Source organism: Aulonocara stuartgranti (genome assembly GCF_965226115.1).
Source record: "Aulonocara stuartgranti genome assembly, chromosome: 15".
Taxonomy (NCBI): Eukaryota; Metazoa; Chordata; class Actinopteri; order Cichliformes; family Cichlidae; genus Aulonocara; species Aulonocara stuartgranti.
In genome coordinates this window covers 32,877,174-32,891,723 of record NC_138951.1, presented here as the reverse complement: position 1 = coordinate 32,891,723, position 14,550 = coordinate 32,877,174, and the positions used below count along the sequence as shown (strand labels likewise).

Genomic DNA, 14,550 nt, shown 5'->3' with positions numbered 1-14,550 from the left:
CCAGTTCAGAAGTTTTGGCGCAAGATATGTGAAGACTTGCAGCTGAATAGTGTAGTGGTAAGACTACACACCTTTGGAGTGGGAGTCACAGATTCAATTCCCACCCGGTATCCAGTAAGGTTCCTGGCTAGACCCCCCGGGCTATGTTGGCAGCCTGTCTGCAGCTCGGACACAAGAATTTCACTACATGTTGTACTCTGTATAATTATGTATGTGACAAATAAAGGTTGTTTGTTTATCAAAGTGTCTGAAATGTAACATTCCAGCCTCCCCTTTAGTGTGCTTGCTGGGCAACTTGGATGAGGTCACTACAGAAAAAAAAAACAAAACACAGCCCACATTGTTTTTACGGCCCTATGCATTGCCAAGAAAACAGTCCTCATTAACTGGAAAAATAAAAATAATCTTAATTCTAACCAATATAAAAACCATCTAATAGATCACATTAGTCTTGATAAAGCCTCTTCCATCACATTTGATCAATCCCTCTGGGCTCCTTTCATCGGCTTCATCACCTAGTGAGGGTGGGGGGGTCATGGTTTGTTTCTGCCTTCGCTATTGTGGTTGATATGGGGGTAGGGACGGCCTTAGGGCGTCTGGGGGTTCCCTAGGGACATTTACCCTGGAGGGCCTAACCCGGGGGTTGTGGCCATGACCTGGTTAGGGGCTCTGGTGGCTCTTTCCTTGTGTCTGCGTACAGCGGAGATGGGGGAGGGTCTGTGCTGGCGGACGTTGGTTACTGGCCTGGTAGCCTGGCTGCCCCTGGGTGGGTCTGGGACAGGCGTGGAGGCTTGGTGGTCTGGGAGTGCTGCGCCCCCGGGCTGGCTGGGCCTTGGAGGCTTGGGTCCTGGTTGTTGTGTCGCTGGGGTTGTGGGCGGGTGGGTGCATGGGGACTCAGCCCCAGTGAGGGGGACCTCTCGTGTATCGGCCCAACTGGAGGGCTCTCTAACTGGTGGGGAAGCTGTTACATCTTTGCAGGAGGTCTCCAGAGTGTGGGGGTGCCTACTGAGGTCAGCGGGGGAGCTGGCCTGCCCCTCCCTTTCTTCCCTCCCCATCCTCAGCTGCCTCCCTCTTCCCGCTCCACCACACCCACACACACACACACACACGCAGGGCTTGGGGCACAGGTGTGTCACCAGGGTCCAGGGGAGGCTCTCCCCCTCTGTCCCCTTCTGGCGCCTGTGCCTTAATTTTTTTCCACATCCCAGTCGACCACATTACTCATACTCTCATAACACATACATATAGGGCCTTGGGGGTGGGCACGTTATACAGCGTCCAGAGGATGGTCTGTGTATTCAAACCCACCTCTGGCGTTGGTACCCTCAATTTTAAATGCATATAGACACTAAGGGTTTTCGGGAGGAGCCGTGCTGCTCTCTGGCAGGAAGCACCATGCACTCCTGTGTTTTAAATGAACAGCACCCAGCAACGTTACATATGAGCGGGTGGATGGAGGTTTGGGGTCTTCACTCACCCCCATTCTGTTAACCGTCGGGGCTGGGGGGCTGGGAGGAGGTGCTGGCTGTCAGATTGGGGTCTGGGATGTGGGGCCTCCCTGCTACTGCAGATAAGGAGGCGGTCTGCTTTCCTCCACTCCAGAGAGAAGGGTTACATCTCCTGGGTCTGGGTACGGGTACCTGGACCTGGGATATAGAGTATGTTTGGGGAGTGTGAATGTGTGTAGAGTGTCTATTTGTATCTGTCTCCACATCGGTTGAGTGCCAAGTATTTGTTTGTGTATATGGGGGTGGGAATGCACATTTGTGTCTGCGTGCGCCTGTTCGTTTATGTCTATATGTCAGCTTGGGTCTTAGACTCCACGTCTCTGGGAACATCTCAGGCTCTCCGGGGCATGGTGGTGGCTGCTGGTGGCTGATGCCCTCAGACGTTGGTGTGTTGGTGGTTCTTGGTGTCTGGGGCTGGGCGTTCATGTATGTACCAGCTTGTACCGATTGGCGGGGCCTGGCGCCTGTGGCCCGGCTGGGCCAATTCCGGGAGGTGAGGTGCCCTCAGGCCTCCGGCCTCTGGGCCTGAGGCCCGGTCCTCTCTGGCACAGCTGACTGCCGGCAGAGCCCGGGGGAAGGTCACTGCAACCCCCTCTGACCTCTGCTCCGTGGCTGCTGAGTGACCTCTCGTTTGGGGCTCTCTTCAGCTCTTCCCAGCAGGGTGGTACGGTTGCCCCTTTGGTGGTCCTCCTTGGGTCCTCGTACTCTGGGGCCTCTGGATGTCTGGGGCCTGGATCTCCTCCATCCCCACTTCATCCCCTGGGGGATGGGGATATGGCTCCCCACACTCCCTAGCAGATCGTTACATGGAGAAACCTTTTGAATACAAGCGTGCTGATCCACACAGGTGTGCACACAGGTGTACACACGGGTGTTCACAGACACAATCTACGCCTTACTTGGCTGCTACCTCAAAGCACATTGTGCGCTGTCGATCTTGTGTGCTGCACAATAACATGTAATATTTAGTATCTACTGGTAGCTAGTTTATTGTGATGGTGTTGTATTTATTATGTTGCTTTTTTTTGTTTGTTTTCTCTTCTGTTTTTTTTTTTTTTTTTTTTTTTTTTTTTATCTCCATACAGGTGATCCAGGTGTTTTGTTTGTTTTTCTTTTTTTTCTCTTCCCCACTTTCTCACCACCTCTTCTCCCCTCTATTTTTCTTTCTCTCCCTCTTTCTTTCATCCTTTCTCCCTGTCCTATCCCCCAGTCATGTCTGTCCTGTCTGTAACAACCAAAAATCAAATCAAATAAATACATAATTATAATAAAGGTCAATCAAATGGACCAATATGGCAAGGCCATGATGATCCACTTGGTAAAGTAAATCCGCTTGGCATCTTTCTTGGCCTTCAGACAACAATTCTGATGGCTAAAGATGTCATGGTTGGCTGTGTGGCAGGCGTGCAAGCAGGAGTGGTGGATCCAAAATGCAGGACTCAGACACAGAAGTTCAACTTAAAGCGCAGCTTCATTGCTGGAAACCCTCTTACTAACTAAAGGCATCAAAAGACAAACAAAAACGCTGGTGGACTAAAACACTGAAGCAGAAAACACTGAACTGGAACTGGAAACAAAACACTGGTAACACGGAGGCAAAACACACACAGCTTGTTGAGGGTACGACGCAACACTGACTCAGAGAAACACAGGGACTAAATACACTGGGAAGTAACGAGGAGAATGAGACACAGAAGGAGGGCACAGCTGGGGGAAATTAGAACTGACGAGACAAGCAAAGCAGGACACATTCACATAAGACACGGACCTACAAAGTAAAACAGGAAGGATCACACAGAGACGCGAACTTGACACAGTGGAGACAGCAACTAAGAAACACAGAGACATAAACCATAAGGCAGAGGACTCTAAGAACCGAGAGACACAGAGGGGAACTCAAACATGCAGACACAGACTTACACAGAACAGAGGGGACATAGAGAAACATGAAGGGCAAGGGATCGAAACTAGAAACCATAGAAACTCACACCAAGTACAATAATACAAAAATCACAATGAACTAAAACGCTGGGTCAGGAGACCCAGGACCCTGACAAAAGATCCAAATGGGACAGGCAAAAAAAAAAAGAAAAAAAAAGAAAAGCAGGTCAGACCTTTTGAAAGATCCAGTTTTGGTACATGCCTTTCTTACATCTAGGCTGGATTATTGCAATGAACTTTATTGTAGGGTTAGTGATTCATCTATCTTTTAACTGGAACAAAAAAGTCTAAGGAAATTACCTCCATTGTAATTTCACTTCATTGGCTACCTGTACATTTTAGGATCCTTTTAAAAGCTCTTTTATTGGTTTTTATATCTCTTAATAGGCTGGGTATGGTATGGTATTGTTAAAATTACAAACATTCTGTCTCAGAGTGATGCTGAAAACAAGTTCATGGTACTTCCAGTCAGAATCAAGTCTCAGGTTGTTCTGAAAGCTCAATGAAAAGCTAGAGCACTGACCGGGACTAGAAAGAGAGAGCTTTTTTTTTTTTTTTTTTTTTTTTTACATATTGGCGTCTCTTCATTGATTGAATGTCACAATGAAATGTAAAATTCTTCTCCTCACATACAAAGCCTGTATTAAGCAGACCCTATTTTTGCTTATAGACCTCATAGTACCATATCTTGGTCTGCAGGCTTGTGGTTCCTAGTCGAATAGGAGGCATAGCGTTCAGCTTTCAAACCCGTCTTCTGTAGAAACAGCCCCAAGTTTTGTTTCAGGAGATGGACATCCCTATCTATTTTCAGGCTTATAACATTCCTGTTTCATAAAGTTTATATTTAGCTCCTGATCAGGTACCTCTGAATCCTCCCTTAGTTGCCTTGCAATAGGCCTAGTGTTTCTTTTTCAATCACTATGTGTTCATACACCACTCTGCATTTCATTATTACTTATTATTAATCTCTGGCTCTCTTGCACAGTCCTGTCTCCTTCACCTTACTTCCAACTCATCATGGCAGATGGCTAATCATAGGGGGTCATTTGTTGTGGTTTTCTTTCTGTTATTATAGCGTCTTTAACTTACAATATATATCACTTTGATGCAACTGCTGTCATGATTTGGTGTTATATAAATTATATAATTTAGATTAAATTTAACTAAATACAACTGAATTTACTTTTATCATTATGCTGTGTATATTTTCTTCAAAACCACCACCCTACAATGACAAGTGTTCCTTTGAAATTAAAGCATCAGATTTAACAACAAGCCTTTTACAAACATATTAGAAAATGATAAACATAATTAGTTGATAGCAACTTGCTCTTTCTATATTATTACCTTGACAAAATGTTATTATACCACCATGGCCACATTTTAACCCCACTATAATAGAATCTGCAGCTAATGATTAAGTCAATTTGAAATCCAAAAGATAAAAAACTTGGCTATTAGGGTTTATGATTTTTTTTTCGTTTTGTTTTTTAAATACAGTCATCTCATTTTAATCCTAAAAATGTGACAAAATTAACTTATAGGTTGTTTCCTGATAACTTAAATACTGTTACTGTATACTGTTAAAATTGTTTGGGTTCCTCATTCATAGAGAAACACTAATATCTTTCTTATTCAGCTACAAAATCCCACTGAATATAAAATAAATTCAGAATGTCACTTTTACAGAGCAAATCTTTAGAGAAAACATCCTTCCTGATATGCATGTTAAACGGGACAGTATGCCTGCCAATGTTATCCATCCTCTTGTAGTGGACTTTAAAGGCCGTTTTGGGAGATTGTCATGGTCTGGGGTAATTTGACCCAGTCTTTTGGAATTAATGGTGGTTTGTGATGCCTTTCTGTGTAATATTTTGATTTTCTATTTTTGAGTATCTTTTGGCTGATATGTTTAGTTATATATCTGTTTCCATGTTGTCTTGTCAAGATATCTTGTCTCCCCTTCCTGTGTGTCATTCCAAGTCACCCCTGTCTGTCATGTTTATTCCATGTTTCTCCAGCACATCCAGTGTCTCTCTCTTGTGCTCTCACGTCCTCTTTCTCATGTTTCTTCCTCTCTCTGTCATCTACCTTTCCTCCTGTGTCAAGCTCATGTGGCAGTCTATGTCTCAGTGTTTCCTGTTTTCTTATAGTTGTCTCGTGTTTCATGTTTGGTTTGTCCAGTTTTGCTTCACCTGTGGCATCATGTTCATTTGTTTCAGCTTTGTTTCCACTTTCCTCATTGCCCTTCTGTGTATATAAGTCCTTAGTTTCCCTTTGTTCATTGTCAGGTCATCTCTCTGTGTTCATGTTCAGTAGTTTTGCCATTTTCCTAGTGTTCAGGTTTTGCTTAGTTGTTCCCCAGTTTAGGTTTTAGGTTGTTTATCTCGGTGTTATTTTGCCTTTGTTTCTCATGTTTTTTCAGCTTTCAATAAACGGCTTGTTTTTTGTTAAAAACGGATTCCTGCCTGAAGCCTATGCATTTGGGTCGTCTTAAACAGATACAGGGTCTGCCACCACAGACCCGTGACAGAGATAGCTTTCCACTCCCTAAATGTGGATCAGTGAGCCTAATATTTTGCTGATTGCTTTTATTTGGAGAAAAAGGCCTGAAAAGAGACCAGAGAGATATTTTTGCTCACAGCAGTTTACCACCTACCTGAATCATTCCCATCTGTGAGCCCCACATTATAGGACAAACCTATGTGTGACTGCTCCACTTGGGTATTTATATACACCAGAGAAAACTGATGGATGAGTTTCACATGTGCTTCCCAGGAGTCTGCGGGATGTTTCCATTTTTAGACTGGGGAAAATGCTCTGTACAGCTCCTGGGAATAGAGTATCTCAGGTGCCAATGCTTCTTTTTTTATTTGATTACTTCACCTGCTTCTTCTTCACATTCTATGTTTAACAATAATAAAAAAAAACAAATGGACTAAAATTATACAAAATATATGAGTTTATTTTTTAAAGTAGACACATTATGGAGGAGGCTGCTGTAGACAATTATTTATTACATGTGGCTAAAAAGTGTACTGTGGCCCCAGTCAGAGAACAAGAAATACACCGTGCAATATTATAGCTGCTTTGTTCCCCTTCTCCTTCATTTATCTCCACAGCATGCACTGTATCTTATTAGAGCTGTGCAAGCTTTAAAAGAGAAAAGTGTCATGGTCTCTGCTCCTCGTCAGCTGACAGCCGTCAGGTGTTTTGTTTTTGTTTACCTTTCTCTCTCACCTCTGCTCTCCCTTTCTCTCTCGCCCTCTTCCATTCTCTCTTTCTCCTGCCGGGGCGGAGCTCAGTATGGGCTCCTGCCCCTGGCCTACGCACCTGGAGGTGATCAGCACATCTGTCGCTGATCATGAAAGATTGGAACCCTTCTTAAGAGGGCGAGTCTGCTCTACTCGTCGCTGGATCGTTGAGTCATCAGCGTCAGTCGTCCTGTATTTTGTAAAGTCAGTTTATGAGCATGTCTGAACCAGGAGACTAATGGTTTTTTTTCTGCCTGTGCATAGATTGCCTCTGGACTTGTTCTTCCCCTGTGCCTGGCGACTGAACGGGAGCAAGAGAGATAAAGGAGAGGAGATGTGCTAGGACTGAATGGAAACTTTCCCTTCCTGGACTCCTGCCTCTTTCACTCCTGGACCCTGGAACCCCGGCCCCTTTTTCCTTTGACACTATTATGTGTATATATGAATTCCACTGTAGGAAACACTGTAAATAAATGCACCTTTTGAAGACACTAGTGGTCTGCGCGTGAGTCCGATCTACGAAACCTGACAGAACGATCCAGCCACAACATGGACTCAGCAGATCAGAATACCATCGGTCAGGCACTGGCTGCCCAAGAAGCGGCGCTGACTCGCCACGAACAAATGTTACATCAGCTGCGAGGTGAGATCGCTGCACTAACTCAAGCTGTTTCCGGTTTGACTACGCCAGGGGGAGTACAGCCAGGGACCTCCCAGCCGGCTCGCCCTGCCCAGCAGGAGACACTCGCGGCGGCTACGGCCGGTCCCTCATCGGCAGCCACCCCATCCTCTGACGGTCCTCTGCCTTCGCCTGAGCCCTTTTCAGGGGAGACAGAGAAGTGCTCTGGCTTTCTGGCCCAGTGTTCATTGATTTTCCGCGAACAGCGGCGTTTTCATAACAATGACGGGGCAAAGATTGCGTTCTTGGTACAGATGCTTCGTGACCGGGCTTTGAAATGGGCCCAGGTCGTGTTAAACTCCAACCCGGAGATCTCTTTTGAGAGGTTTGTGATTAACTTTAAGACTGTGTTTAATCAGGGCTCTGGAGTCGAGGCTGCGGCGCTCCGCCTCCTTAACTTTAAGCAAGGTAAGCGGAGTATGGCAGATTATTCAATCGACTTTTGGATTTTGGCAGAAGAAACCGGCTGGGGACCGGATGCGCTCAGGAGCACATTGTTAAATAACATCCGGGAAGATCTGAAAGATGAATTGATTATGCGGGACCTACCCACTGCTTTTGACGAATTGATGTCGTTATGTATTAAGGTGGATGAGCGGCTACGAGCTCGTAGGCAAGCACGGAACTCCAGTTCCCAGGAGGCCGCAGGGCCGCGATGGGCGGAGGCTTCGGCCGATTACCGGTCCTCCCGGACATCAGGGGGCGCCGACGGAGAGGTACAGCCCATGCAAATCGGCAGCTCTCACCTAACTGCTGCAGAACGTCAGCGACGCATCACGGCCGGTGAGTGTCTGTATTGTGGTAATAAGGGACACATGATTGCCTCCTGTCCGTCGCGAGCAAAAGGCCGCGCCCGCCAGTGATGGTAGGAGTACTGGTGGGCGGTTTGAATCAGGATAAATCTCCTCCACGTTTAGCCCTGCCGGCTAAGCTTCTGGTCCATTCCGAGTGTCATTCACTTTCTGTGCTTATTGATTCTGGAGCAGAACAAAATTTCATTGACTCTGAACTAGCTAAACGACTCTGTGTGACTGTGGAGTCACTACCCCACGCCTTACGCGTCACGGCTTTATCAGGGCAGCGCCTCCCCGACATCACACACATCACTGAACCGCTCACCCTCACACTGTCTGGCAATCATTCGGAGGAGATTAGTTTTTTTGTTTTTCACTCCACTCAGACGCCGTTAGTTCTCGGTCATCCCTGGCTCCAGCAACACAACCCCACGATTAATTGGCAGAAAGGAGGCATTACGGGCTGGGGAGAGGAGTGTCATATGACTTGCCTTAAGGCTGCCGTACCTCCTAACAAATCTGTCACCGGCCCAGAGCCACCGCGGTCTTCCGACTTAGCAGATGTGCCGTCTGTTTACCACGATCTCGCTGAGGTGTTTCGGAAGGACCGAGCCCAGTCGCTGCCACCCCATCGGCCCTATGACTGCGCCATAGACCTGCTGCCGGGAGCTCCCTTACCAACCAGCCGCCTCTATAGCCTCTCGCTGCCGGAACGGGAGGCTATGGAGAAATATATAACTGAATCTCTCGCTGCCGGCATTATCCGGGCCTCTTCCTCACCCGTCGCAGCAGGTTTCTTCTTTGTGGAAAAGAAGGATAAGACCCTCAGACCCTGTATTGACTTTCGGGGACTCAATAACATTACGGTCAAGAATAAATATCCACTGCCTCTGCTCACCTCCGCTTTCGAACTTCTCCAGGGCGCCGTCATTTTCAGCAAGCTGGACTTGAGAAACGCTTACCACCTGGTCCGGATTCGGGATGGCGATGAATGGAAGACGGCGTTTAATACCCACCTTGGACATTTTGAGTATCTGGTCATGCCGTTCGGCCTCACTAACGCACCTGCAGTATTCCAGGCTCTGGTCAATGATGTTCTAAGGGACTTTATTAACCGATTTGTGTTTGTCTATCTAGACGACATTCTGATCTTCTCTTCCTCCCAGGCGGAACACGAGACCCAGGTCCGGCTGGTGCTGCAACGCCTTCTGGAGAACCGGCTGTTCGTCAAAAGCGAGAAATGTGAGTTTCATGTGCCCTCGGTTGCCTTCCTAGGGTACATAATCGAGCGGGGAGATCTTCGACCCGACCCTGTGAAAGTCAAGGCTGTTGTGAACTGGCCAGAACCAAACAACCGTCGCCAGTTGCAACGCTTCCTTGGCTTCGCTAACTTCTACAGGAGATTCATACGGGACTTTAGCAGGATTGCCTTACCATTAACTCAGTTAACCTCTCCCAAGCTTGCTTTTCAGTGGAGTGACGCTGTCCAATCAGCCTTTCAGGAGCTCAAGAAACGGTTTGCTTCAGCGCCCATCCTGGTCCAACCTGATACCACTCTTCAGTTCGTGGTAGAGGTCGACGCATCCGACTCAGGGGTGGGGGCCGTCCTTTCCCAACAGAGGGAAGGTAAGATGCACCCTTGTGCCTATTTTTCCCGTCGTCTCACCCCTGCAGAACGTAACTACGACGTGGGCGATCGGGAGCTCTTGGCGATTAAGCTCGCTGGAGGGCACCACTCAACCCTTCGTGGTCTGGACCGATCACAAAAACCTGGCCTACCTTCAAACGGCGAAACGTCTCAACGCTCGACAGGCCAGATGGGCCCTGTTTTTCACCCGTTTTCACTTCTCAATCACCTACAGACCCGATTCCCGAAATGTCAAGCCGGACGCTCTCTCCCGTCAGTTTTCCGCTGCTGACGAAAAGGCGGATCCGGATTCCATTCTGCCGGCAACCTGTACTATTGGGGTCATCACCTGGGAGATCGAGGCGGCCATCCGGGCGGCTCAGATAGCCGAACCGGATCCGGGAGGGGGGCCCGTCCACCGACTCTATGTTCCGCGCTCTGTCAGATCCCAGGTTCTGCAATGGGCTCACACGGCCCGGTTCTCATGCCACCCAGGGATACATCGCACCGTCAAGTTTCTCCAGCGGTACTTCTGGTGGCCCTCACTCACCCAAGATACTCGGGAATACGTCACTGCTTGTACGGTCTGTGCCCGAAACAAACCATCGAACCAACCCCCGGCGGGTCAGCTCCATCCGTTATCCACTCCTTCCAGGCCATGGTCTCACATAGCACTGGACTTCATCACCGGGTTACCTCCATCAGCAGGTAACACTGTCATTCTCACCATAATCGATCGTTTCTCTAAAGTGGCTCATTTCATTGCTCTGCCTAAGCTTCCCACAGCTCTAGAGACTGCACGCCTACTCGCCACTCACGTCTTCCGCCTGCATGGGATCCCGGAAGACATAGTGTCCGACAGAGGGCCTCAATTTACTTCTCGGGTCTGGAAAGAGTTCTGCAACTCCCTGGGCGCAAAGGTCAGTCTATCCTCGGGTTATCATCCTCAGAGCAACGGCCAATCCGAGCGGGCCAACCAAGAACTGGAGACCGCCCTGCGCTGCGTCGCCTCCACCAATCAAACCATCTGGAGTGAGGAGTTGCCGTGGATCGAGTACGCCCATAACAGCTTGACTGCCTCTGCCACCGGCCGGTCTCCATTCGAAGCTTCCTTGGGATATCAGCCTCCTCTTTTTCCTGCTGTGGAAGGTGAGCACTCTGTACCCTCCGTCCAGGCTCATCTGCGCAGGTGTCGCAGAGTTTGGCGGGCAACTCAAGCGGCCCTACTGCGCACGAAGGAGAACAATAAACGCATCGCAGACCGGCACCGGACTCCAGCACCCGAATACTCTGTCGGCCAGAAGGTATGGCTTTCTACCCGCTTTGTTCCGGTCAGGACTGAATCTAAGAAACTTACACCCACCTTCATTGGCCCTTTTGAAATCTCCACCTTGGTCAATCCTGTCTCTGTGAAGTTAAAACTCCCTCGCAATATGAGAATCCATGATGTTTTCCATGTTTCACAACTCAAACCTGTCCGGTCTAGTCCTCTGTGCCCTCCTTCCAGGCCCCCTCCTCCCGCCCGGCTCGTGGATGGCTTGCCGGCCTACTCCATCACTCGCATCATGGACTCTCGGCGCCGTGGGCGTGGCTGTCAGTATCTGGTTGACTGGGAGGGTTATGGCGTGGAGGAGCGCTCCTGGGTCCCTCGGGCGGCCGTTCTGGATGTGCCCATGCTCCGGGAGTTTCACCGCCTGCATCCGGACAATCCTGGTGGGTCGCCGGGGGGCTCCCGTTGAGGGGGGGTACTGTCATGGTCTCCGCTCCTCGTCAGCTGACAGCCGTCAGGTGTTTTGTTTTTGTTTACCTTTCTCTCTCACCTCTGCTCTCCCTTTCTCTCTCGCCCTCTTCCATTCTCTCTTTCTCCTGCCGGGGCGGAGCTCAGTATGGGCTCCTGCCCCTGGCCTACGCACCTGGAGGTGATCAGCACATCTGTCGCTGGGCATGAAAAATTGGAACCCTTCTTAAGAGGGCGAGTCTGCTCTACTCGTCGCTGGATCGTTGAGTCATCAGCGTCAGTCGTCCTGTATTTTGTAAAGTCAGTTTATGAGCATGTCTGAACCAGGAGACTAATGGTTTTTTTTCTGCCTGTGCATAGATTGCCTCTGGACTTGTTCTTCCCCTGTGCCTGGCGACTGAACGGGAGCAAGAGAGATAAAGGAGAGGAGATGTGCTAGGACTGAATGGAAACTTTCCCTTCCTGGACTCCTGCCTCTTTCACTCCTGGACCCTGGAACCCCGGCCCCTTTTTCCTTTGACACTATTATGTGTATATATGAATTCCACTGTAGGAAACACTGTAAATAAATGCACCTTTTGAAGACACTAGTGGTCTGCGCGTGAGTCCGATCTACGAAACCTGACAAAAAGTGGATCTGAGCAGCTTTGTCTTTAATTCTGTAATGTCACTTCCAGCTACTGTTTGCTTCATCCTACAGGTTTCTGTTTCAGTAATTCCTAAAATCAATGTGTCTGTGGACATGCTTATTGGATTTCATAACAATGCCATTGCAGCAATGCATTGTTGTTTTAAACAGAGAGCTGATCAGTTTTGATACTATAACCAAAAACTGTAAAACTGTTCCATTGTGAATATTTAGTTTTCTGGAACCATCATAACCACCTGCACTCATGTATATATCTATCTACTTAGCACTTTTAATTCTTATTCTTATTTTTATTTATTTATTTATTTATTTATTTATTTTTTCATGTCTATTTATGCGTAATTTATGACAGTATGTTTGCACTGAAGCACCGCAGCAATTTCCTAATGTTGTAAACCTGCTCAACATTTGGCAATAAAACCCTTTCTGATTCTGTATATTCTCCATACCTGAACAAAAAACAAAGAAATAAAGAAAAACATTTTTAAAAAGAAATGAAAACAGGCTGTGTCTCATATTATTATGAGTCTATTGGAGAGCTAATGCAGACAGACAAACATTCAAAGTCACATTTGCACTCATAAACAGCAGCAACATGTCTTTGGACCAACACGTTCTCATCCCAAAACGTAACATAAAGACGCTATGTGACAAATCGTCTGTATGTTACACTTTTGGCCACCCAACCTGTCTGTATGTTACAAGTTCGGAAACATGAGAACCATTTGAAGTGAATCTGTACATTTATTTTACTTTCTCATCATGAATCACTTTGGAAAACACGATCTAATAAGGTTGTGGTTAAATGAAAATAAACAGTATTACAGGAAGATAATAAAAAAATCATCCTGTAATCTAATTAGAAATGTATTTAATTGAATATTAATTTCATTGATTTAACCCCCAAAATTTCCATGCTCAGAGTTAGTATAGACTGCACGTTTATTATGTTTCGGAGTTGGGCTTGCAGGCATTGTATATTTAACTGTACTGTAACTCCTTGAACTGTGACACAAACAGAGATCATTCTTTAACATCTAAAGCCTGCAAAAGTAGTGGAGGACAATACTAATACATTTGTCCAGTTAACATAGTGTGGGAGCAATTCTGAAAACTTTTATTTAATTTAGAGGGGCACCAGTATCCATTGAAAAAATCTAAAAATCTAATTCCATGTATCCAAGAACAGACACACTACTTGTCCAATAGCCTGTGGGTACTACTGCTAGCTGCTTGCAGAGTTTGTCAAGACTTATTCTTTGGTTCAGTTTTTTAGTGTCTTTGTGTGAAATCTGAACAATCAAAAACTTTTTTTTCTCTCACTGCAGCCTTAAGCTGGGAGAACAGCACACTTTTTAACACACGCAAAGATGATGGACAAAAATAAGGATTTGGTGTATGGTAGGAAACGTGATAAATGGTAAGATTTTAACCTTAGAAAGTGAACCAAATAGAAAAGTTTCTTCTTATTTTTATTAGCAGTAACCCTTATAAGATGATCAACAAAATAAGACACATCTTCTTGTAGCATCGATTTTCTGCCCATAATTTTCTTAAAAGTGCACAACTACGCCAAATGCAGACAGTAAAGCAATTTCTTAATTCAGTAAATGGAAGGAGCATTTCAATGGGAAATATAGGCTACTTTTCTCTCCAGATTTCTTGGAATGACAAATTTTCTTTATCATACCAAATGAAAAACAAATAGCTATATGAACATAAAATTCAAACATAGAGAATTACCATTGTTTCTAAGTACTAATGGTTTGAAAAGCAACTCCTGTTTGCTCTGTATTCACCCTACAGCTAATACTGAACTAAAGCTAAGAAAATGGGAAAGTGTTGCTTAGGAACTAAGATCTAAAATGAGATTCACTATTTGATAAGCATACTATGAATGTTAATCCTTGGGCCTGTTGCACACTAGAAACTCTGCTGTCAGTGATGTATGGAGAGAAATTTGCCTCAAAAGTGTGCACACAATATGATCCACAAACATAAAATAAAATTTACAAATGTGTACAGTGATTTGTGTAACTTTTGGAGACTCACAAATGTATGGTCAAATCCATAGAGGTAATTTGAACACAGGCAAATCTATTTTATAACTCTGCACATCCATACATCCACATACAGTTTAATTAAGGTAAGCTTCATGAATCTAAAATCACACGTAAAATCCCTCTCACTGACTTATGAATCCTTAAATTTGTGTGCACTAAGCGCAAGATACACACAGATCACTGTCACAGGCTGGGTCTCCGACCCAGCACTTTGAGCTTTCTTTGTATTGTTCTCATTTTTTGAGATGTTGTTAGTTTTGTGGTATTTCCTATTTGCCTTTAGTTTAGGCAGTTATT

General features: G+C 46.2%; 1 protein-coding gene across 1 annotated transcript in view; it reads left to right on the top strand.

Annotated features, from left to right (window-relative positions):
* Positions 1–7,046, top strand: part of LOC309688661 (uncharacterized protein) — a gene marked incomplete at its 3' end in the record, with an annotated part of 40,464 nt that extends 33,418 nt beyond the window's left edge. Inside the window, exon 3 of the mRNA XM_082504533.1 lies at positions 6,968–7,046. Within this exon, the coding sequence (XP_082360659.1) occupies positions 6,968–7,046 (79 nt within the window). The remainder of the gene's footprint in view (positions 1–6,967) is intronic.
* Between the last annotated feature and the right edge of the window lie 7,504 nt (positions 7,047–14,550).